Here is a 23,402-nt window from a genome sequence, read left to right as displayed (position 1 = left end):
TGACTTCTACACCAGATTATAGTGTCTACTCTGTTAAGAGCCCAGTTTATAAGCAAAGTGAATCCATTGACCTGTTAGAGTTTTAAAAACAAAACAAAACAAAAATAAAGCTTTAAAATGTCAACAGAATAAAATAAACATGGGGCTTTTATCTTTAAATTTCACAGGTAAGATTTAACTTTATGCCTAGTATGCAAACATAAAACATACTGGCAGGACTTAATTTCACTTACAGATTCTATTCTATACCAATAGAGTAAATGCAGATGCTGGGAGGATTATTTTATAGCTAAAACAGGGCCACAGAGAAACAACAAGGAAGAATTGGCAAGTTAGGGAAAACCCAAGGCTTGTAGAAGAATGAGTTGTTTTAATTCCCCACTAGGGGGGAAAAGATTGCAAATGTTCCATTGAGGACTGATCATACTGAGCGGATACAGAATGCTAAATCTCGGTTGTGGTGGCAGTGAGAAATCTGCTTGAGAGTCCTGGAAGAAGATGTGGCTATTTTACTGCTGAGCCCCATAAGTCTACCAAGAAACACACATGAATACGCTCAGTATACACTTTCCCAAAGTAACCGCTAGGACCAATTCTTGCAAATACATAATTGCAGCAAAACACATTTGATGTCTGAGGCTACCCCAAACTTCGCAGCTTGGGGGAATGGGAATGAAATACTTCTACCATGCTCTAGGGAAACCAGTTCCCATTTTCTTTCCTGCTTCACCAGTTTGAGTGACGGAAAGTTTCATTGTGTAGTACTTGGCTACACATGGAGACCATCATTGTTAAAAGGCATTAACTGGAACACAGAGTTCAGTTCCAAGGATCGGCTTGGCAAGTGCGCTGACCTGGAATCAACACCATAGCTATGGCTCCCTCACTGTACAGCCACCACCTCCTCTTCTGTGATATGAGTGATATGCAGCAGTTTCATCATGCTTACATGGCTGGCTGAAGTCCCCTGGTTGCCTGTTCCAAAAAGGCCCAGATTCCTTTGCCATGTGTTGCAGCTTGGATTGGAAAGAAGCCATTGGGATTGGGATTTCCAGTTCAGCAAGTTCACCTACCTTCCTACTGGAGGTTGAAATTAATCCTTCATTTTAAATGTACAATAGGAAGTGCCTTTCTTCTTTTTTCAAAATAAAGTGAAGAAAGAAAAGGTGCATGGAAAAAAATAAAAAGGGCAATAAAAAGGGTATAATTATAGCACACTAAATGTAATCAATTTCACTTCCACACATTATTATATATGCTAATGCATATAGAACTATTACTAACATAATATATTCCTTACTTTTTTCTTTCAAGGGGAAAACCCAGTAAGGTCCCTTGCAACGCTATTTTGGGATGCACTCCAGGTAACATTAAGCATCCAGCTGATGGGGATTTAAAGGTGTGGTTGTACATAATTTTGTGCAAGTAGGCCTTGCAACAAACCTTGGAGGTGTGGAGCGTGTCTGTTCCAGTCAGTCAGCCAGGATCTCTTCAGTACTTCATTCTTTACCCCACCTGGTTTCCTTGTCTCTTCTTTTCTTCCCCTTATCAGCCAGCCAGCAGTGAACACATTCCATCCTCAACAGATTGTTGTTGAGTTTTCCCCTCCTTAGGGTTTCTCCCCGTAAATATATTTTGTACTTCTGCAAACTTCAGGTTTCCTACTAGCTGGCACCACCCTTGGTGGTGCCACTTGGGCTTACAGAAACAGCAACACTTATGCTCCAACATCAGAAGCAGAAAGAATAGTACTGTCTTCTTGTTGCTCAAACGCTTGGCTGAGCATGTGTTGTCTAGTAATTCTTACAACAGTCTGTATAACAGGCCACTTTTACCGCTATATGGCTGATGTGGGAGGCTGGCAGAGAGTGGACAGTCCAAGGGTACTTAGTGCTATCACAGCAGAGGTGAAATTTTAACAAGGGATCTCATTGCATCTGCTCTTGGCAGCTATGTCACGTCACTTGATTGCAATATCGTGGAGAGCTGGGCCATGTGTTGGCTAGTCATCAATAGAACTGCAAGATTTCATCAATAAACCAGTTAGATTATTTTTTAAAAACCCACAATGGCTAAGAAGGTACCTTGGTTAATCAAGCAGCATCTTTGTTTATATGTAATATTTTTATTATAAATACTTACAAAGCTGCAGATGGGAAGAACCATTTTAAGAGAGGTATGCCCTATTCCCTCACACTTGGTAAACAGTGCCTCTTCTAAGATTGCCTGCTATGGCCCAGCAGTTAGAATATAAGAAGCTGCTGGATCAGACCAAATACCCAGCTTGCTATTCTCACACTGGCACACAAGATGCCTCAATGGGAAGCCAAATGGCAGGACTTGAATCCTATAGCACTATCGCAGTTGGTGATTCCCAGCAATTGACATTCCTAAGCATATTGCCTCCCAACAGCATAGGTAGAGAAAAGCCATCGTGGCTAGTAACAGTTAATAGCATCATCCTCTGTGAAGTATAAATTGGGTAGCAACATTGGACTGCAAGAAGATCAAACCTCTCCATTCTTAAGGAAATCAGCCCTGAGTGCTCACTGGAAGGACAGATCGTGAAGCTGAGGCTCCAATACTTTGGCCACCTCATGAGAAGAGAAGACTCCCTGGAAAAGACCCTGATGTTGGGAAAGATGGAGGGTGCAAGGAGAAGGGGACAACAGAGGACGAGATGGTTGGACAGTGTTCCCGAAGCTACCAGCATAAGTTTGACCAAACTGCGGGAGGCAGTGGAAGACAGAAGTGCCTGGCGTGCTCTGGTCCATGGGGTCACGAAGAGTTGGGCACGACTAAACGACTAAACAACAACAGCAAAGCAACATTTTTCAGCCCAAGGGCTGCATTTTCTTCTAGGCAACCTGCCAGGAGTAGATATACCCAGGAGCAAAAATGAGTGGGTCAGTTAATTTTATCTTTGAACGGTAGGACAGGTGCATTCACACACTCAAGTATCTCTCCCGGGCAAGTAAAGACAGTGATCATAGTTCAAAAACACATGCCAGTCAGACTAAAACACTCAACAAAGCTGCAAAGGAAGAGATGGAGCAAAAATCTGATTCAGTTCGCATTTAAAAGTGAACTTCTGGCCAAGATGGCGTCGAGAAAGGTTGTTATTGGCAGAGCTCTGCATTTAAAAGTGAACCTGCCCAATCTGCCGTTTCAGAAATACCGTATTTTTTGCTCTATAACACGCACCCGACCATAACACGCACGTAGTTTTTAGAGGAGGAAAACAATAAAAAAATATTCTAAATGAAACAGTGGATGTATGATTTTTGTGGTTCATGCTGTGGCCACAGACATGCTATCTGACAGTGAGTTTGGAGTAGCCCAATGCAAAACTCCTGAGGATCCATGTGGATCCATGCTTTGTAACCACGTTTTTGCACCACTGCGGCCCCAGGCAAGTGGGTGCGTGATTTTTTTGGTGCAAGATGTAGCCATGGAAATGCTATGTGATCTGATGGTGAATTTGGGGTGACCCAGTGCAAAAATCCTGAGGATCCATGTGGATCCGTGCTTTGTAACCACGTTTTAAGTGGGGAGGGAAGGAAAAGCACTCAAGGGACAAGGAGCACGCGTGGGGTGTGTGGAGAAGGATGCTGCTAATAATGCAGAAGAGGGGTTTAAGGGGAGAAGGAACATGTGTGGGGTGGGTGGAGAAGGATGCTGCTAATAATGCAGGCGAGGGGCTTAAGGGGAGAAGGAACACGCGTGGGGTGTGTGGAGAAGGATGCTGCTAATAATGCAGGAGAGGGGTTTAAGGGGAGAAGGAACACGCCTGGGGTGGGTGGAGAAGGATGCTGCTAATAATGCAGGCGAGGGGTTTTGAGGGGAGAAGAAGCACGCGTGGGGTGGGTGGAGAAGGATGCTACTAATAATGAAGAAGATGGGTATAAGGGAAGAGGGCTCCTCTCCTCTCCCACTCTGCTCGTTTAAAGCAAGCAGGCTCTGCTTTTCTCCCTCCTCCCTGCTCATCCCCGGCTTAGCGAGCTGAAAAACTTTGCTGCTATGTAGCGAGCTGAGTGGGGAGGAGAGAGGGACAGAGAGCCTGCTTGCTTTAAAGGAACCAACTGGACAGGAGCCGCTTACACTCGTGTAAGCGGCTCCTCTCCTCTCCCGCTTTGCTCCTTTAAAGAAGCAGGCTCTCTGTCCCTCTCTCCTCCCCACTCAGTGGCTCTTCTCCCGCTTTGCTGTTTCAAAGCGAGCCACGGAGGAGGGAAGGAAGGGGAACCATGGATCCTCTGCTCACGACTGCAGCAGATCCCCCCCCCCCGCCACCCATAGGCATTCCCTCCATAACACGCACAGACATTTCCCCTTACTTTCTAGGAGGAAAAAAGTGAGTGTTATGGTGCAAAAGATACGGTATTATGCAGACTGCAGAAATCTACAGAAATCCAGTTCTCCAGCCAATTAATGTGTACAAAAATGCATATGCTTGGCTAAAATGCATATATTAGTGAAAATAACAAAACTAAAATAATTACATTAGAGAAAATTGCTTCACAGAAATATGTATACTAGGAAAAATACCTAAATGTGTACATTGGGATAAATTTGCATTAAAATGCTTAATAATTTTCATGAGGACTTTAAAAAATAAATAAATCTCAAATTGATGTGGAAATGTGGAGCACTGAACTTAAGGTGGAAACAAATGAGAAGCTGTGGGAAACCAAAATTGGTAAATTCACTCATCCCTCTTAGCAATCAAGGTGTGTCCACTTAGTCTATGAATTGCTTAATAAATAGCACTAACATATCCCCTTATGAATCAGATATGTTGAAATCAGATGAGCAACACAGCAGCTTTCCCCTCTAGGCATCTGCTGCTTCTTCCCTTTCCCCCGGCCCAATTTATCTCTTGCCAGATTGGGTTAAATAACAGTTTCTTTTCCTGGAGAATCAGTGGTGTTGGGAAAAAGTGTGCTATTTTACACCTAACTTACTACCCCTAACAATTGAGGGAAATCAAACTAGTGAAAGTCATTTTGGTTTGCCCTCTTCTCGACACCCATCGCAGAGATTTCCTAGTGACTCCCTTACAGCTCAAAATTATCAATTTACAAAGAACCTGTAAGCCAGTATTTGTTGAGGAATGATACCCCCAAAACTACCAAGACTGTTTCAGGGGTTGAGATCTTTAAAGCTAAATCTAAAATTGCCTGATTTATTCAGTGGTGGCTATCTGGTCTTTTATATATTGTATGTGCTTGGATTTTCAATGTATTTGGATGACTTTGTAAAAAGATAGTAGTAGTAGTAGTACTAGTAGTAGTAGTAGGTCCCTGTGTGCATCAGTAGTAGTAGTGTGCTCACTTGCTCACTCTACTACTTCTGGTAGTGAAAACGTTCAAGTGAGTAATCTTTGACTTCCCCAGGATTACCTGGTGAGTAACAACCCTCCAGCAGAAGTACAGGGGCAACTCCCTCCCTGCCCCAATTCTCCCTTCCCACTTTCCTCAGGTGCTAACTAACTATTGTGCAATTATAGTTGGCAGTGGAAGTCCCCAAAGCGGGACAGTACGCTTGATCAGGCAACAGGAGCCTCCAGCCCTTCCAGCTGCCTCCTCTTATCAGGGCCTCATGACTCTTCCCAAACATGCCCCTCTGCAAGACCACACCTCCTCACCAGCCCTGATCCTTGTACTCCCCTGGTGCTTTTGTCTGCCTGCAATGTGTCCATGTGTCCTTGAGCTGTGGCAAGGTTTCTTGGTTGTCAGGAAAGAGATATGCATGGTGTGTATGTTGTAGAAACCTTTGACTTCTGCATGGCTGCAGTGTAATAAACGGTGGTGCAAAGGTAAGAGCCACATCCATGCTCTTTTCCTCACTTTTGATGCTGGCACCAACCGCCCTTGGTATGAGGTCCCCAGAAAGTTATCCAGGAAGGGATAGTATGTCATAGGAGCTTGGGAAGTTGTATATAGTCAATTTATGACCTAAAAGGGAGGTTCTTTCACATTCATTACTTGTTATTTACAGAGTGCTTTAATTGGGATAGTTACTTACAATCTTTCATTGACAAGAAGTTGTGTTAGATACTAGGTCATTTGTTGGGAAAGTCATCGGCACAAGCTCTGAAGGGAATGGAAACGGTGCCATTCATTTCGGCTGGGCTCGTACAGGAGGAGAAGGGATAGTTCAGCTAGTCAGAGCAGGAGACACTTAATCTCAGGGTTGTGGGTTTGAGCCCCACATTGGGTGAAAGATTCCTGTGTTTTACTAGTTGATCCTCGTGGTCCATTCCAACTCTTCAGTTCTGTAAAGCATTCACACAACTAATGTACTGCACAGTTTCCTTTTAGATAATAGCAAGTTAATTACCTGGCTTCCAGCTCTCATGTTAGCCGTTTTAATAAGGAAAATAGTTTGTGGCTAAAGTTTGACCACTGCACTGCCACCAACAAGAGTCAACCATTGTATACTGTGTGGGAGTTTAAGCTGGCACAAACCTCATTGACAAATCAACGGGCCCCATGATACCAGCATTCCAGTGTTGGCACTGCCTTCCTATAGATTTATGGGTGCAAAGGGAACCATTGGGGGAATTTTCCCGAAAACAAACTCTAGGATCAAAGGAGGGATTTTCCTTGGGACTGCAGTGGGAGAGGACAATATTAACCCCCCCTCCATGCCAGTTCTGATCCCTTAATTAGCAGTGATTTGCGTGTTAAATCGTCACAGTAATTTGGTCCTAATAGGATCTGAAGAATGTCCAGCATGCTGGTTTCTCTTGCTGCTTCGTGCTTGAGGCCTCCTGCTGACTGCTTTAGTGACTTTGTGTTTGTGCTGAGCAGGAATTTTACACAATGTGAAGAATGCATCTCTATGCTCTGTAGGGGAGGGCAAGCGGGCGGCTGAAAAGTTATTGCCAGAGAAGTACTTTGACCTTAAGAGCATGGCCCAGTAAAAAGACAGAGGGAGGGAGGAGCACATGGATAAATATTTGCCAGTTCGTGGCAAAAGCCAGCACTACTAGGAACTATATGTTGATCAAACAGATGTCACCATGCCCTATCACAGACATAGATAGTCCAAGGAGCTTTTAAGCTGGATACATGTAAAAAAAAAAATCAGTAAATAATACCAGCGGGTACTGTGTACAAGATCCAGAAGACTAATGGTACAATCCTGTATCTCCATGAATTGGATTTCACTGTAAGAGTGAAAAAATAAAAGTATGTTCAGAAATAGAATGTGGTACAGCTCTTTCTGGACTGTACCACCTCAGGCTATAGGCTGAGATATTTGTTTAATATGTTTATATGCCGTCTGTTCACTTCAAATAAAGCATCCAAGGCAGCAAACATATTTTTTCAAAGACCCTAAAAACAATTTAAAATACAGAATGGATGAAAGCCAACAATCTAGGAAATGCCTGGCAGAGTACATTTTTAGAATATGGTTAGGTCAAAATACCGCTGGAGCAAGAAGCTTTACAACTGCATTGGAACATAAAGAAGCAAAAGGTGAAAGGAGCAGGGAGTTCCAGGGCTTGGGCGGCAGAGAACAGATGTTGGCCCATAGAATAAGAAGAAAGCACACCTTCCCATGGAGGTATATGAGAAAAATCTCCCTGACATAATAGCTTTCCGAAAATCCCACGTCAACGTGTGCAAAAGCAAACAAACGCTAAAGACAATCTGTTCCGATCTATGCTACAAAAAAATAAAATCTTGTTAAAACATGTGTTCATGTCAGCTGTGCAGTTTGGTTTAGGCCAAACCAAACCAGATGTAGAAACTTTCCTCTATCTCCAAAGCTGCTTACCTGTCAAACAAGTTGCTCAGCAGGTTCAGGCCAACCGTCAGGTATGCTGTTTCATTCAGAAAGTGTGAGTCCTACCTACATTTTCTTCATCCTCCTGCCTGCAAGCTTTTGTAGACAATGTGATTTTCAGATATCTGGCAGTGCACAGAACCTTTCCTTATTTGAGAACAGTAAAGCGCTGCAGGTAACTTTTAGTTTAGAATTTTGGTGCTCTAAATTTTGATAAACCACAAAAATCATTTTAAAAAATAAAATGAAATAAATGTTCAGAATTTCAGCTTCCTCCAGCATTAGAAATCATTTCTGGTAGGGAAGGACCTGTCATTTTTTAAAACACACACACACAAAAGAACACATGGAGTTATGAAAGTGTCACTGCTTTATTAATGTTCTGCCTTTCTTCCACAATTCCAAAGACAAAAGAAGTTGCCTTTTGCTGAGGAAGACCACTGGTCCATCAAGCTCAGTCTTTGCTAACCTGGAACATTCCAGAAGTTTTGGACTATGAGCTGCAGTTCAAAACATCTGGAAGGAATCAGAGTAGAAAAGGTGGACTCACTCACTGGATCATCACCTTGTCGTGGTGAGTGCGCTTGCACGTTCCTATGACCCTTGTGAGCGAAGCCACTGGGAGTCTCATACTCCCAGCTGGGTCACCCAAGAGGGTAAGGTCAAAGGGGAGGAGCTAGACCAAGAATGATCCAAGAAGTCCTCAACGGCAGAACAGGCGGAAGATAAGAAGCGGTATGTTACAACGGCTGTGAAGGCGGATGAAGGCTGCAGCAGATAAGAATCTACTGGTCGTCGTGATATTCATGCCATCGGAATAAAGCCTTGCTGCTGAGCACTGCAGCATGCACAGATCTACACACATAAAACAAATTCACGCACAATGTCCCCTAACCCCCACCAATTGTAAAGAATTCAGCCCACACTTGATCAAAAGCCACCTCAACTCATATGAGCAAATAAAAGGCAATTCTAGAGGGAATTTCCCAGGGAGGACAGCAAAACCTTCATATGTCGTATTGGAGCTACACCCGGCCATGAGTGGTGTAAAAATCAACATCAATCAATTGTCTGTTTGTGTTCTACCACTGAACTACTGCCCTCGGTACATGACAGTTCTATATTAAAAACAGAGTGTAGTGATACTGAATAACCGTTATTTCAAATAAAACTATTCCTGGAGTGCCCCTTGCCTTGTTTTTATTTTCTACCTCGCCTATGTTTTTAGACCACAGGATTGGCAGCAAATGAATGTACAGTATGTATGTAAAAATTTAAAAAGGCTGTTTCTTTTTTGATTGCCCCTTGGCTTGGTCTCACGAGAGTTATATTCCAAATCATCTGGAAGGCACCAGGTTGGCAAAGGCTGCCCTCATATACGGTTTTTGTTCATGCATGGAGTTGGGTTGTTGTTGTTGTTTGCATGAGGGGAATATTCTAATATGTATCCCACCTCATCCCTACACTTCCAAAATGGTACAAATTTTGCAGAGCACACCTGAGTCTCTGAGCGCTAAGAGATCTCAGGAGTCCCAGCAAATATACTGGGTTTCGTATCCTAGGAGTGAAGGTCACTGGAAGCCTGCCAGTATTGTTTTTTCTGTGATGTAAGGCTTAAGGGTTAAGGCGGGTGGCGCTGTGGGTAAAACCTCAGTGCCTAGGACTTGCCGATCGTATGGTCGGCGGTTCGAATCCCCGCAGCGGGGTGAGCTCCCGTTGTTCGGTCCCAGCTCCTGCCCACCTAGCAGTTCGAAAGCACTCTTAAGTGCAAGTAGATAAATAGGGACCGCTTTATAGCGGGAAGGTAAACGGCGTTTCTATGCGCTGCGCTGGTGCTGGCTCGCCAGCTGCAGCTTCGTCACGCTGGCCACGTGACCCGGAAGTGTCTTCGGACGGCGCCGGCTCACGGCCTCTTGAGCGAGATGAGCACGCAACCCTAGAGTCGGACACGACTGGCCCATACAGGCAGGGGTACCTTTACCTTTACCTTAAGGCTTAATTAGTAATATATATGGGCTGAGTGCAGCATGGGAGGCTCACAATATTAACACTGCTGTATTTGACTAACTTCGGCTTAGACTAGGCCCTTTGAAGTTAATGGACCTCAGTTGGTCATGGCCATTGACTTCAATTTACTACTCTGAGCAAAGGTGAGTTGAATGCAACCCCAGGTTTCTAGGAGCACCTGGGCCAGACTTCAGGGGGCTTCTAGCATGGTGCCTCTGTGTGTGTGTGTGTGTGTGTGAGAGAGAGAGAGAGAGAGAGAGAGAGAGAGAGAGAGCGCATTTATATTCCTTACTGAAAAATAAAAAAGTACAAAATTACAAGTGTGCAGAGTAAGATAAGACACAAAAAAGAAGAAGAATCAAGAAATAGTACCCACATAGAAAACAAAACAGAACAACAACAACAAGAAGAAGATATTGCTTACATTACCCCCCCCCAAAAAAAGGGTGGGACTTGTTATTGTAGTCAACCAGACCTTAATCTAGTAAGGTGTTTATAAAAATGAATTCCAAATATCATTAAATTTGTCCATGGCAAGTCTACATTTGTACACAACTTGTTCATGTGTAGCAAGTTTGGTGCCTGTGATGAAATCTCACATGCTGAACACCTTGCCACTCACCATGCAGCCACTTAGCCTTGGGCAACAACCATAACCGACGTGGCTCCTGACTGTGGGGGCTGGCGGCCATCTTAATTCCTCCAAAATGTAATGCCCTCGTCTATTCAAGGTTGGGCTCCCATTCCAAAGTAGTACTACTGTCCATCCAGTTCACCACTACAACAACCATCTGGGAGCCTGGCAGGGAGGGCAGGGAGCGGCGACACAGCCAGGTTGGACCAGTGAGGGAACTTTCTGAGCCCCACAGAGACACTTGGCCAATGCCCAGCCTGACCAGTTGCTACCTCACCTGGCCCTTGTAAGGACATAGCACTCAATCTAGTAGACAGTGAGTTGGGCCTCTGTGTCTCTTTTCAGCCCCAGTCCCAAGCCTGACTGCCCTCTTTCAGGCGGACACACCTTTCTGGCATTTCATCCAGCCAGATGTGGCAGAGGGACGAGGGGAGGTCTTTCCCCTTCTGCTCATCTTCCATTAGAGTCTCCAGCTATTTCTTCCCATGACCACTCATTGTCCAGAGCTTACATTACAAAGCATATACCAGTACTTAATAGACAAGGAACTGTCCCCACTCCTTCCTGCACAGAAACCAATCTTGCAGGTATAAAACACGGGACTAGAGAGGACTCAAAAAAAACATCCCAAATTCATTGCAGCGTAATTGGTCAGAGATTCAGGCAAAGAGTGACACCTCCCTGCTACCAGTGTGTGTGCGTGGAAAAAATAGCTGAGCCTGTCAGAGACTGCAGATCAAGCATTCTGCAGCAACTGAATGAAGACTTTTGACTGCCACGGTTGTGAGAATGACCTTCAGCAGCAGAAAAGTGCTTACTTCTCCCTCCCCTTTCTCTTTTGCCCTTTAATTGTCACCTGACTGAAGGTCACCCATGGGCCATGACAGTGTCCCCTCCCTCCCTGCTGCTGTGTTTCCTTTTAAGGATATTCAAGATGCCAGGAAGTGTTTTTTACTTGATTAACTAAAGCTCCACCTTTGCTTATGTCATCATCAGAACGCCTGTCTGGGAAACTCTCTCTGAGTAGGCCTGCTGAGGCTTTTGCCAAGCGAAGGAGCTGGGAACCGCTCTGTGGCCACACTCTTAAGATTAACATCCAAACCATTTTCAAAAGCAGAGTTGCCTTGCCTTGCATCCTAAACTTGCTAACGATTCCTAAAGCAGGCAACACAGCGCTACATCAGTTTGCATACCAGCTAGCCACATGTTGCTGGACTACAGTTCCCATAATCTCTGACCGTTGGGTACGGGGGAAGGGGCTGATGGGAGCTGAAGTCCAGCAATCTCTGAATGATCGCAATTGGCCCAGCCTGAAATAAATATTCAACCCAGTCTTTTGTTAAATGCCTGCAGTGACCTGGTTCCCTGGATTCAATGCTGTTTCTTTTCACCCAGAAGGCAGAGACCTGTTCTGACTCTAAACTACTGCCATTTGTTATGAATCCTCTGTAGCCCGCTAAAAGATAACCTATCTGCCGAAGCGTGTGTTAGAGAAGCTACTACAAATATTTTGCATTTAATTTCCTCTGCTGCGGTCTAATTTTCTTTGGTGTTTTGCTAGCAAGCCTTCTGTTTTGGTTAAACAAGGTGATATGTTCTAATTTGGAAGGCTCCTGACCGCTAGTATCTCCACACTGTTTTAACAACTCCCTTTGGCTTTGCTGCCGCAACAGCATAACAGTAGCGGAGCTGGATAGTTAAAGGATGGAAGGAGGCAGAATTGTAACAGGAGACCTGTTGGATCACTTCCCACTTCATAAGTGGGAGTCCTGCCCTTTTATCTCAGTAGGTGCGAGGCAGCAATGGATTATTTAGATATAATTAGGTTGAATCTTGTTCCAGCGATAAAGCTGGAGCAATTAGATGATCACTAAATTTGTCTTATCGGGAGGGGGGTGGTAAGAATTTTACAAAAGAGTTTGGAACTAGAGGCTGGTCCACAAGAACAAATGGAGCACTCTCCCAACAGAAGTCCCTACCTGCCTATTCTCTTAGAATCGTAGAGTTGGAAAGGGCATGAGGGTCATCTAGTCCGACCCCCTGCAATGCAGGAGTCTTTTGCCCAATGTGAGGCTCGAACCCATGACCCTAAGATGAAGAGTCTCATGCTCTATCAACTGAGCCATCCCAGCTGGGAATTTATATCCAGTCCAGGTCTAGCAAGGGCTGTTTTTCCTCTCTTCCTTAGTCTCAGTGTTGTCCCTTGCAGAGCTCTGCACAGAAGTAGTTGGAGACAAAACCATTGGCTCTGGTTTCACCTTCTGTTGGGCTCTCGGCCCCATCGGTCGCATTGCGTACCTGCCACCACTGCAGCTCAGAGACATCTGCCCAGTCTGCTTCTCATCCTAAGCTTCCTTATAGATCATTGCGAAGATAAAGGGGTGGAGGAGAACAACACACATCAACACCACAAACCCCCTGGAGGAACAGGTAGGTAGCCGTGTTGGTCTGCCATAATCAAAACAATATAAAAACATTCCTTCCTGTAGCACCTTAGAGACCAACTAAGTTTGTTATTAGTATGAGCTTTTGTGGGCTGAAGAAGTGTGCATGCACACGAAAGCTCATACCAATAACAAACTTAGTTGGTCTCTAAGGTGCTACTGGAAGGAATTTTTTTATTTTGTTTCCCCTGGAGGAAGGGTGGGATAAGACCACACTAGCCCTATTCTGGCATTGGAGTGTATGGGATGCTAGGGGAGGGATAGTACTTCCGGCGAGTGTCACATCATGCAACTTATTGGGGACTTTGTCCACCTTTGATCCCCACCCTGCACTCAGCTCTCAACTGTGGCTATCAGCATGCAACAGCAGCCACCACTCAGAAAACTGCTTCAATTGGCTGGCTAAATCCAGCGAGGGTAGCCAATGGGTCTCAAACCTTCAGTGAGTTAGGAGTTTCCCCTGCATACGAAGATGGGCTCCAGCGGATTGAGCAGATGAGACCAGTAGTGGGTCCAACAGTCAAGAGGGAAGCTTCTGCATGTGCTGTGGAGGGAGGTGAGGGGCAGGTGGTGCTTGTCAACCTGGGAAGCTAGCCCATCTAGAAGGAAAACTCTGATCCTAAACCTCTGCTGCCTTGCAGCCAGACAGTGGTACCTCTGGTTGCGAACGGGATCCATTCCGGAGCCCTGTTCGCAATATGAGCAGAATGCAACCCACGTCTGCGGGTCACAATTCGCTGCCTCTGGGCATGCGCGTGACGTCATTTTGAGCAGCTGCGCATGCACGGTACTTCCGGGTCACCGTGGGACACAACCTGAAAAGACGTAACCTGAACCGAACGTAACAAGAGGTATGACAGTACTCATTTGTGAGAAAGGCTTCAGGAGTAAACCTCGCGGCAAAATCTGTACCCACTGCATTGCAAGACATCTTTAGGGAAAGAAAAGTCTAAGACGTAAACCCTACACAAATCCAGAGTGGAATCCCTAAACCGGTTGGGTGGCGCTTTGTACTCCTCCTTCCGGCAACTCCTGCAGCCGAATTGGTGCCAAATGTATTGATCTGCTTTCCTTTGGATCACAACAGCGATGCCGAAAGGGGAGTCTTTGTCATCTAAGCAGCCCAGGACCTCTATACACACTGCCCATGCTTGTGCCTCAAAGAGGCAGACAGATGCCAACAACAATTCTGGCACTGTATTCATAAATATGCAGAACACACAAGTGGGGACAAGAACACGTGTCCCATCAGGAGCCCAATGCCCTCCCTGAGTTGCGATGTCCTCATGCTTCCCACACCGTGTAGAACCAGTGTAAAAAACTGAGGCCCAGACTCACCCAGACCTACTGAAGAGGCTCCTCATGAGGCCCGGCTGCAAGGCGTGAAGGCAGCTCCCTGCAAGGCCCTTTCCATCTGGCCCAGGAAGTGGGGCCCAGATTCACCCAGCCCTACTAAAGAGGCTCCTCATGAGGCTGGAGGAACATCACCCAGCTATTTTTTATTGATGATTTAATATGCTGTAAACTGCTTTGATATTTTTATTAAAAATATAAAGCAATGAATGAATGAATGAATGAATTAAGGCACCTTAAACCTAGGTTATGGGCACTGCAACAGAATGTCTAGGCACACTTTTTTAATAACAAAAATACAAAGCTGAAAATGAATGAACTGCAGCTGAAATATTATGTTCATTTTTCACATGGTCTAGTCCTTCCCCTGCCCACCCCCCTAATATACTTAAGAGGGTCTCTTCTCTAGTCTTCAGAGAGTAGCTGGAGGTGGGGAGGCAGAAAAAGATCCTTCTTTCCTTCCACACTGCAATTTTAATCTGAAATCTTAGGCGTAGTACTGCGCCCAGAGCTCAGAAACTGCTCGCGCTAACGAAATTCCCTGTCGCAAAATGCCCCTAGAACAATGGAGTTCCAAACACTTTGTAGAACCCCAATTTCTAATCAACTTGGAATCCTAACAGGAGCAGAGCAGGCTCCCAGCCACAGATGGTTACTTTCCAGGAGTCTTGGAGGGGGCAAAGTTTTCATGTTTGTTCCCATTCTCCCTGATCATATGATGGTCTCATGATAACAAAATTATTACTATTAATAACAATAAAAAACGTAAAGGACCCCTGACAGTTAAGTCCAGTCACAAACAACTCTGGGGTTGCGGCACTCATCTCGCTTTACTGGCCGAGGGCACTGACATTTGTCCACAGACAGCTCTTCCATGTCATGTGGCCAGCATGACTAAGCCGCTTCTGGTGAAACCAGAGCAACGCACAGAAACGCCGTTTACCTTCCCGCCAGAGCGGTACCTATTTATCTACTTGCACTTTTTGGGGGGCTTTCGAACTGCTAGTTGGGCAGGAGCTGGGACTGAGCAACGGGAGCTCACCCCGTCGCGGGGATTTGAACTGCCGACCTTCCGATCGGCAAGCCCTAGGCTCAGTGGTTTAGACCACAGCGCCACCCATGTCCTTTGCAAGAAACTTACGCAGGGCTTTAAAAAAAACAACCCTAGAGTCTATTGAGCAATCATTCTGATTTGTTTGCCCATTCACAGGAGCCCTCCCATGAGTGGGACTCTCCTTCCATTCATGGAACACACTTTTGATTGGTCCCTAGTTAACAACCTAGGTGAACCCAATCACTTCCTGCTTGGCTTGGCTATTCGGTTTGAATTTTGCCAGCACTGTGCTATAATTTGAGGCCCCCAGCAGGCCAAGCATTGTTACTACAACAAAATCACTCTCTCTTGCTTAATGAAAACTTGGATTTTCTACAAAAGCTCCAGAGAAACACTGCATCTCCACCTCTATTACACCAGGGTGCCGTTCCTAGACTACAACTCCCATCTTCCTTGACCACTAGCCATGCTGGTTGGGGGTGATGGAAATTGAGCTCCCAAAATCCGGAGGGCATCAGACCTGCCCGGTTTCTCTTTTTCCCTCCCCTACAAAGGTAGATTGAATCAGCTATAGAGGGGAGGCTCAAAGGAGGTACAGAGAAGGGCTTTTACGCTTTTCTTCCACTATTGCAGCATTCCACTGTTATTTGCTTTGGGGTGAAAGGGGAATTCCCCATTTGCATGACAGGGAGATTTCCCCCAAAGCAAATATTGTGGTAACGGAGTGGAAATGGTTAAATTGCCTCCCCGTGCATTTTTAAAACCTGCATGATAAATGTTGAGTCACATTTGATGTCACCTTTAGTATGGCTTTTAGTGTGATCAATATCTGGGTGGAAGACTGCCTGAGAGCTCCAGATTACCCCCTCTGATCTCTCCAGGAATGGTGGAATACACGTGTAAAAAAGAAATTTAACTTTATGTCAAGAGATGGGTGGGTGGGAAATGATAAGCCGCATAAAAACAACTTGTTAGGGGTTTATTTCTCTGTACACATTGTTTCTGCCTCGGCAACACAATGCTTACAATATGTAAAATTTCTACGTACATATGAAGATTATAAAAAATTAAAAACACTGCACAACAGAGGCAAACTAATACCTCTCAGCTCTGCAGTGGAAGAAGTATAATTCAATGGAAGTAAAATTCAATGGAAGTAAAATTCAATGGAAATAAAATTCAATGGAAGTATAACTCAAAAAGTTTCCGAATACATTAAAAACATGGTGTGCAGTGCGGAATAAAATGCAAAATCCATAAAAACAATGGAGCAGTTCCATCTTCCATGGTAGAATCAACGAAGCAAATTAGTGATTTCATAGGGCAGATTAAAAAAGGACAAAGGGGTATTGTGTTTTCCCCTGTCCCTGCTTCCTAAATGACATTTCTTGGCTAGTCCTCTATATCGATGCTCCTTATTTGAACTGGTTATCAATAAGAGTCCCTTTCATTTTGGCCTTCTTTGCTTCCAGCTCAGCCTGATTAAAACAAAATTTTAAAAAAATTAAAGGGTAAAATTTTATTAAATATTCTTGGAATATCCCTAAATCCAGTGTTAATTACTATGTTGGTGCTTCAGAAACACAGACAAAAGACTAGAGGAATGTTACCTCCCAGTGTGCTAGTTTTCAAATTGTATTCCAGGGAATAGCAAGTTCCTCAGCAGCTTAACCAAGTATCCTTAGATCAATAATATATTGAGCTCCTGAATATTCACTTCACTGGCCACTAACCACATTTCTTCATGATCTGACATACCACCATGGCTGGATATACCACGAGCAATTCCAGATATTTCATGCCTCTCTATCTAGGTCTCAGAGCTCCCTCCAGACACGCCTACCCCTCTCACTCGCCCTTGAGATGAAACATGTTTCCCTAAACCTGCTGTAATGGTCTGAATATTACCCAGCCCAGACAGCTAGCTCCAGGAAGACACTATTCCATTCCTTTCTTGATAAAACAGTTCAGTGCTTTTCTAGAACAAATGCTTCGCAATATACTGGTGGCACAAAAATATCTGTAGAGTTTATCATGCCTGTCTGCACTTGTAAGATGTACTGTTAAAAGAGGGAAAATGTGTTTCTTTGGATGACCATATCTCAGCTTAATAAGCTTTGTGGGAGCACACACAGCCCCACCCCTCCTCCTTGTGCAGAAGGAGAGAATATACCAGGAAATATTCAATTAACTGTAGTTTCCCTTTTTTTCTGCCTAGAGTAGGAAAATGTCTTTAACAGCACTGGAACAGGACAACTTGCTAATGTGGAATTCTGTGCTGCAGCTGACCCCTGCTGGAAGCCAGTACCTATTAGCTGATTAGCGATGATTTCAAGCCCTGCTTAGATCAACAGGGAACTTCCTTTGTAGGAAGTGACTTCAACTCAAGCTACACTACAAAAGAACACTGGGTCACCTGATGCCATTGTGACATGGAGGTGGTTGCCCCAGGATCCAGTCTGCTCGTTGGAAATGTTTCCCCACCCCTGAGTCTGGACTGGGAGGGATTCTAACAGTTTTCTCACTTGTGCAGTCAGAAGGCTTGTTCCTGTCTTAGCTAACGAAGGGATTATCCCCTCTTACCTTTTGCCCTGCGCTTTCCAGGCACATGTCCACGCTTTAACGCTCCGTGTCTGAGCATCTTATTTTTCCTTTTGCCCCAAGTTTCCCCCAGAAAAACCTGCTCTTTAAAGCTGAATCGGAGCAAATGTCAATTTGGGTTTTCCACCGATTGACGTTTGCTCCAATGGAGCTTTAAAGAGAAGTTTTTCACATGGAAAGTTCTGGAGCAAAAAAAACACCCCAAAGCAGGGTGTGTGTTTGCTTGCATGTGGAGCTTTAAATTGTGGGTCGTTACTGAGAAAAGCAGAGAAAGGTAAGTGTGGATAAGCCCTAAGCTAAAATGTGATTGTCTGAAAGTAGCCAGTGAGCTGAATCTTACTAGCATATAAAGAAAATGATTGCATCTAGCCCATTCATTAAATGGGAAGGAAGGAGAGAGAGAGAGAGAGAGAGAGAGAGAGAGGACAACTCACCAGCTCCTGCAGCCTTCTCTTGCTCATGCCCTTCCGCTCCAGCTGCTTCTCAATCACTTTGGCGTTCTGTGCATACGAATCAGCAATTTCTCGCTGGAAAAACACATGAGAGTTAGGGAAGTTAACACAAAGTCCAACTCTTAGTAGTACTCTGCACCAGAAAAAGTTATTAAAAAGACATTGCAGGTTAAGGAAGTGGCATTACACTTTTCTCCCTACCCCACCATCTATTTTGGGAAGGTATTTAAACTCCTCAACTGCTAACTTAACAATCCCTTTCTGGTGCCTTGATTTCCATTGGAAGCCGATACATATACCCTCAGGGTCCTTTCCAACTCCCTCCCTACCCCATATTAAAGAATGTTTACTCATCAGTATAACGTGGTATAGCTTTTGTTTGGCTGTACCATTTGAGGCTACAGAGGATGAGACTTGAATGCTCAGCCTATGAGAAACCACCCTCTGCAGAGAGCAGCCTTAGATAGTGGAACAGTCTCCCTTGGGAGGTTGTGGACTCTCCTTCCTTGGAGGTTTTTAAGCAGAGGTTGGATGACCATCTGTTGTGGATGCTTTACCTGAGATTCCTGCACTGCAGGGGTTGGACTGATGACCCCTGGGTCCCTTCCAATTCTATGATTCAGTGATATCTATTTCTATTTTAGATATGCTAAGAATAGTTCCATGGGCTTGTGGCTCTTCAAGAGATGCTTCCTTACCCTTCCTCACCAGCTGCAAAGTGGCTTTCATGTGTATATAGTATGACACCAGCCTTATATTAAACAGCTCGCCTCCTTGCCATAGGTGACCAAGAATTCTATGCATGAGAATGAGTGGGCTTCATGGTGGAGGGATTGTTCGCCTTGTTACTCTTCTGGCAGCCCACTCAGTAGAAGGCAGTTTCTTTCGCAAGAGATTAGCATTAATTTATAGTGCTTATGTCACCCTTTCTATCCAAGAGGCTCTCGGGGCAGCTTGCATACAGTTATCACAGCAAAAAGCTCAGGGGCATCAGGAAGAGAAATATCATGATGCACTTGGTATTGCCGGACCTCATCCTTGGCCTTCCCCTGGTGTTTCCTTTTGGTCTCCGCCTACTAGGTGTTGGAAGCGCAAAGCAGGGTTCATTCAGTTTGCGACAAGGGTTAATTCTGTTATTGTTAAAGTCAACCAACCAAGGGGAGGATGGGTAAGCCACTGCTTAGCAACCAGACAGAGTGGCATGATCTTCACAGAGGTAGAAAGGAGCCTGATTGGCTGTGTAGTTCTGAGGGCGCTTTTCCTCTGCATGTTTAGTTGAATGTCTCCCAGCTATATACAAGGCGTCAGCGAAGGAAAGACAAAACCTCCCTATTCCTTTCTCCTTGGAGTATGCACTGTTTTTGCTCAGTTTCCTCAATAACGTGTTTATCAAGACTTTTTTTCTCTGGAGGCCATCTGGGTTATTTAAGTCACTTTGCTAATGCCAAGCAACAGCTCCCACTGCTGTCCTCTGAGGCAAAGGAGTGGGGCTAGTACCTGGAATTCAGCCCACTTTGCTGGCAGTTGCACCTGCAACAGCTTCCCTTTCTCTGCAGCCGGCATGGAAACATAGGCTAGTAGTCTTTCAGGAGGCCAGTTACTGTTGCAGGCTTATTTGCAAGGGTGTATGACATGCACGGTATGTATTCATGGTGCCTCTTTTCTCTACCCCTCAGAGGCAGCTGAGACTGAGAAGCAGCATATCTTTGTGGTGGAGTGGGAGGTTTCAAATGCGGTTCTCCCTGACCAAAATCTTTGCAGAAGCGCTCCCTGTTGCTAGCTGCCAGTGCTGGTGGGCGTACCAGAGGCAGAAATGGCCAGTAAGTGGAGGCTGGACTTGATTAAAGCCATCACCATGTGTGAGTGTACACCCAGGCCAGCTGGTGCACCAACCAATTGGCGTGAACTTCTGGGAGGTCGTCAGCAACGAGCACGGCACTGACCCCACAGACAGCTACCACAGAGAAAGAAACCTGAAGCTAGAGAGGATCAGTGAATACCACAGTGAGGGCCGCTGTGGTCTAAACCACTTGGGCTTGCCAATCAGAAGGTTGGCGGTTCAGTTCCCTACGACGGGGTGAGCTCCCGTTGCTCTGTCCCTGCTCCTGCCAACCTAGCAGTATGAAAGCACGCCAGTGCAAGTAGATAAATAGGTACTGCTGCGGTGGAAAGGTAAACGGTGTTTCCATGCGCTCTGGTTTCCCTCATGGTGTCCCATTGCACCAGAAGCGGTTTAGTCCTGCTGGCCACATGACCTGGAAAGCGGTCTGCGGACAAACGCCAGCTCCCTTGGCCTGAAAGCGAGATGAGCGCCACAACACCATAGTCACCTTCCGTCCAGGGGTCCTTTACCTTTTACTACAATGAAGCATCTGGTAACAAGTACGTCTCCCATGCAATCCTTGTTGACTTGGAACCTGGCGCAACGGACTCAAGTCAGGTCTGGACCTTTTGGCCAGATCTTCAGACCTGACAGCTTTGTCTTTGGCCACAGTGGTGCTGTAAACAACTGTGCCGAGGGCCACTGCACAGAGGGAGCCAAGCTAGTGCACTCTGTGTTTGATATGGTAAGGAACGAGTCCGAAAGCTGTGACTGCCTGGGCGGTGGTACTGACTCTGGGAAGGGGATGAGCAACATCAGCAATATCAGTGTAGCCTGAGTGTAGTGTGAGTGTTTTGGGGCACAGCCTTTTCCACGCTAGTGATGCATGCATTTTCTGTTCTCCTTGGCTCTTTCCCTGTTGACTTTGCAACCAAATTTACTCATTGTGTCCTTGTAGTTACAAATGACATAGGAAGAAGTTCCTGTCTAAACATCTGATTCAAGCGTAAAACACTTTTTTGTGCTTCACAAATAATAATAATCCTACATTCTAACCAGTTAACCATACTGGAGCTCTTCCCAAAAGGGAAAAAGTCAATTTACAGGGCCAGCAACTGCAGAGGCCAGCTCACACACCGATCTGAACTAGCTGGCCAAAATAAGATGGCTACAGAAATGCAGCCTAGATTTCACCTACTACCACAGGGAAGGAGAGAGAAAACTCACCGCTTCAATCTCCTCCTCCTCTTCATCAATGGTGGAGACTGTGACCGAACTGAATTTGCCCATGTCTTTCGTCCGTTTGGTCATCATCACCTTGAAAACAAAGGCATGTATATTTTTAATTAAGTGTGCATCAGCTTGGGGCTTAGAACAGTGGCAAGGAACCTGGAGCCTTCCCTAAATTGCTGGACTCCAAGCTCCTATCTGCCCTAGCCAGCATGACTAGCACTTGGGGATTATGGTATTTGAAGTCCAGCAGCATTTGAAGGGCCACATATTCCTCATCCTCATCCATTGCTTAGAATATGTAGAAGCAACTATCCTCTAATTAGAAGAGGCTGTTTTGGTGCTGTGAATTAGAGGCAGTAGCAGTAACAGGAAGAGAAATTAATTCCCTTTTGGTGGAACTCTAGAGAAGAACAAAGGGCCACCTAGCCCAGGCACGGGTCAGCTCTGTGTTGGGATTTCAGCCCCCACCAGTTGCCACGCTGGCAGGAAACAGCAGGTGCTGTTTACATCATGTGAAGTCTTACAGCATGAGAACAGAAGCTGACTGTCCTCCAGGTGCTTCTGTCTGGACCTTGGAATTCTCCCCAGATTATACAGCCCTCACCAGCCCTCCTTGAGCATTTTTGCTTCGCTAGAAAGTATATTTGAACTCTGATCATACTTCTTGATTGCCTGGACAGAGAAAAGAGGGGGATTTGCAAGTGTGCATAGAAATGAGCCTAGTGTTCACATTTGTTGCCTCTGGTTCTGCCCACCACTAGTATGCGGTCCCCAGAAGGTTGCGAAGAAGAAGAAGAAGAAGAAGAAGAAGAAGAAGAAGAAGAAGAAGAAGAAGAAGAAGAGTTTGGATTTGATATCCCGCCTTTCACTCCCTTTAAGGAGTCTCAAAGCGGCTAAAATTTTCCTTTCCCTTCCTCCCCCACAACAGACATTCTGTGAGGTGAGTGGGGCTGAAAGACTTCAAAGAAGTGTGACTAGCCCAAGGTCACCCAGCAGCTGCATGTGGAGGAGCGGAGACGCGAACCCGGTTCCCCAGATTACAAGACTACCGCTCTTAACCACTACAAACCACTACAAACCACTAAAGTTGTGGCCTAATTCACCCAATTAACCTTAATTATGGTGTCTCGTGTGTTTATTTATTCTTGGTGGGGGGCGGGAACTCGCCACGCAAGACTACCGCTCTTAACCACTACACCACACTGGCTCTCAACCCTAAGCTTGAAGGCCACAGCCATCTCCTACTGTTCAAGCTGAGCAACAGCCAGGCACTCAGAGCCACAGTCTCAGTTTTGAGCTCCCAGCATGGAAGCAGCCATGATTCTACAAAATCCACGTCCCTACCTTCTTGGGTGGCTCTTGCTTCTGGGTGTAGATGTTCGTTTTTCCAAAGCCCTGTCCAAATTTGACCACAGCACCATCAACAATGAATGTTACTGGGGCGTTCTTCTGCTGGTGCTGGTAGAAGAGAAGAAGTCCACACCTAACAAGTAGGGGGATGGGGAGAAAAAGAAAATAAAAAGAATGAATGATCTGCTAATTCATTGGACATAAAATAGAATCACATTGGCTGGTCAGGTATTGCTCCAGTTGTGACAAAGTTATAAAAGCTTGAATCTCTCTCTCCCTTTGTGTGTGTGTGAGAGTGTACCTGTATGTATGTGTGTGCAATTTAAATTTTAATTAATTATTTAGGAGTTTCATAAAATGCTTGATCAAAGAACTTTCCAAGCAGTTTACAAATAAAATTGTAAACAAGACACTGCTAAAATTCCCAAAATACCTACGTGTAACGTCATACTCACTTTCCACACTTCTTTCTGTACTGCCGTTCAATGCCCTCTGGCCTGGGGGAGGAAGAGAGATAGTGTTGACTGTATGAACAGAAGACCCTAACCACACATACTCTGCGCTGAAGAACTGAAGACAAAACCCTAACAACCGCAAGAAAGAAGATCACTGGCTTGGGGTGAAAAACATTCCTCCCTTCTGCTGTATATTAACAGTG

The 23,402-nt window shown here is 45.2% G+C and overlaps 1 protein-coding gene and 1 long non-coding RNA gene across 2 annotated transcripts in view; both read right to left on the bottom strand.

Moving 5' to 3' along the window:
* Positions 1-14,050: 14,050 nt before the first annotated feature.
* LOC308468338 lies at positions 14,051-14,409 on the bottom strand. Its single transcript, XR_013981578.1, has 2 exons — positions 14,333-14,409; positions 14,051-14,226 (listed from the first exon to the last, which is right to left on the bottom strand). It is a non-coding gene; the product is annotated as an uncharacterized lncRNA (long non-coding RNA).
* Positions 14,410-16,251: 1,842 nt separating this feature from the next.
* Positions 16,252-23,402, bottom strand: part of STEEP1 (STING1 ER exit protein 1) — an 8,648-nt gene continuing 1,497 nt past the window's right edge. The window contains exons 3-7 of the mRNA XM_080989498.1: positions 23,200-23,386; positions 22,739-22,877; positions 21,389-21,478; positions 18,322-18,414; positions 16,252-16,764 (exon numbers count right to left, since the gene is read on the bottom strand). Of these exons, the coding sequence (XP_080845624.1) occupies positions 16,702-16,764; positions 18,322-18,414; positions 21,389-21,478; positions 22,739-22,877; positions 23,200-23,386 (572 nt within the window). The 3' untranslated portion in view covers positions 16,252-16,701. The remainder of the gene's footprint in view (positions 16,765-18,321; positions 18,415-21,388; positions 21,479-22,738; positions 22,878-23,199; positions 23,387-23,402) is intronic.

The sequence above is a fragment of the Podarcis pityusensis genome (genome assembly GCF_964106645.2).
Source record: "Podarcis pityusensis genome assembly, chromosome: Z".
Classification (NCBI taxonomy): domain Eukaryota; kingdom Metazoa; phylum Chordata; class Lepidosauria; order Squamata; family Lacertidae; genus Podarcis; species Podarcis pityusensis.
Note: the sequence above shows the minus strand (reverse complement) of the source record. Positions and strands in the feature narration are given on the sequence as shown.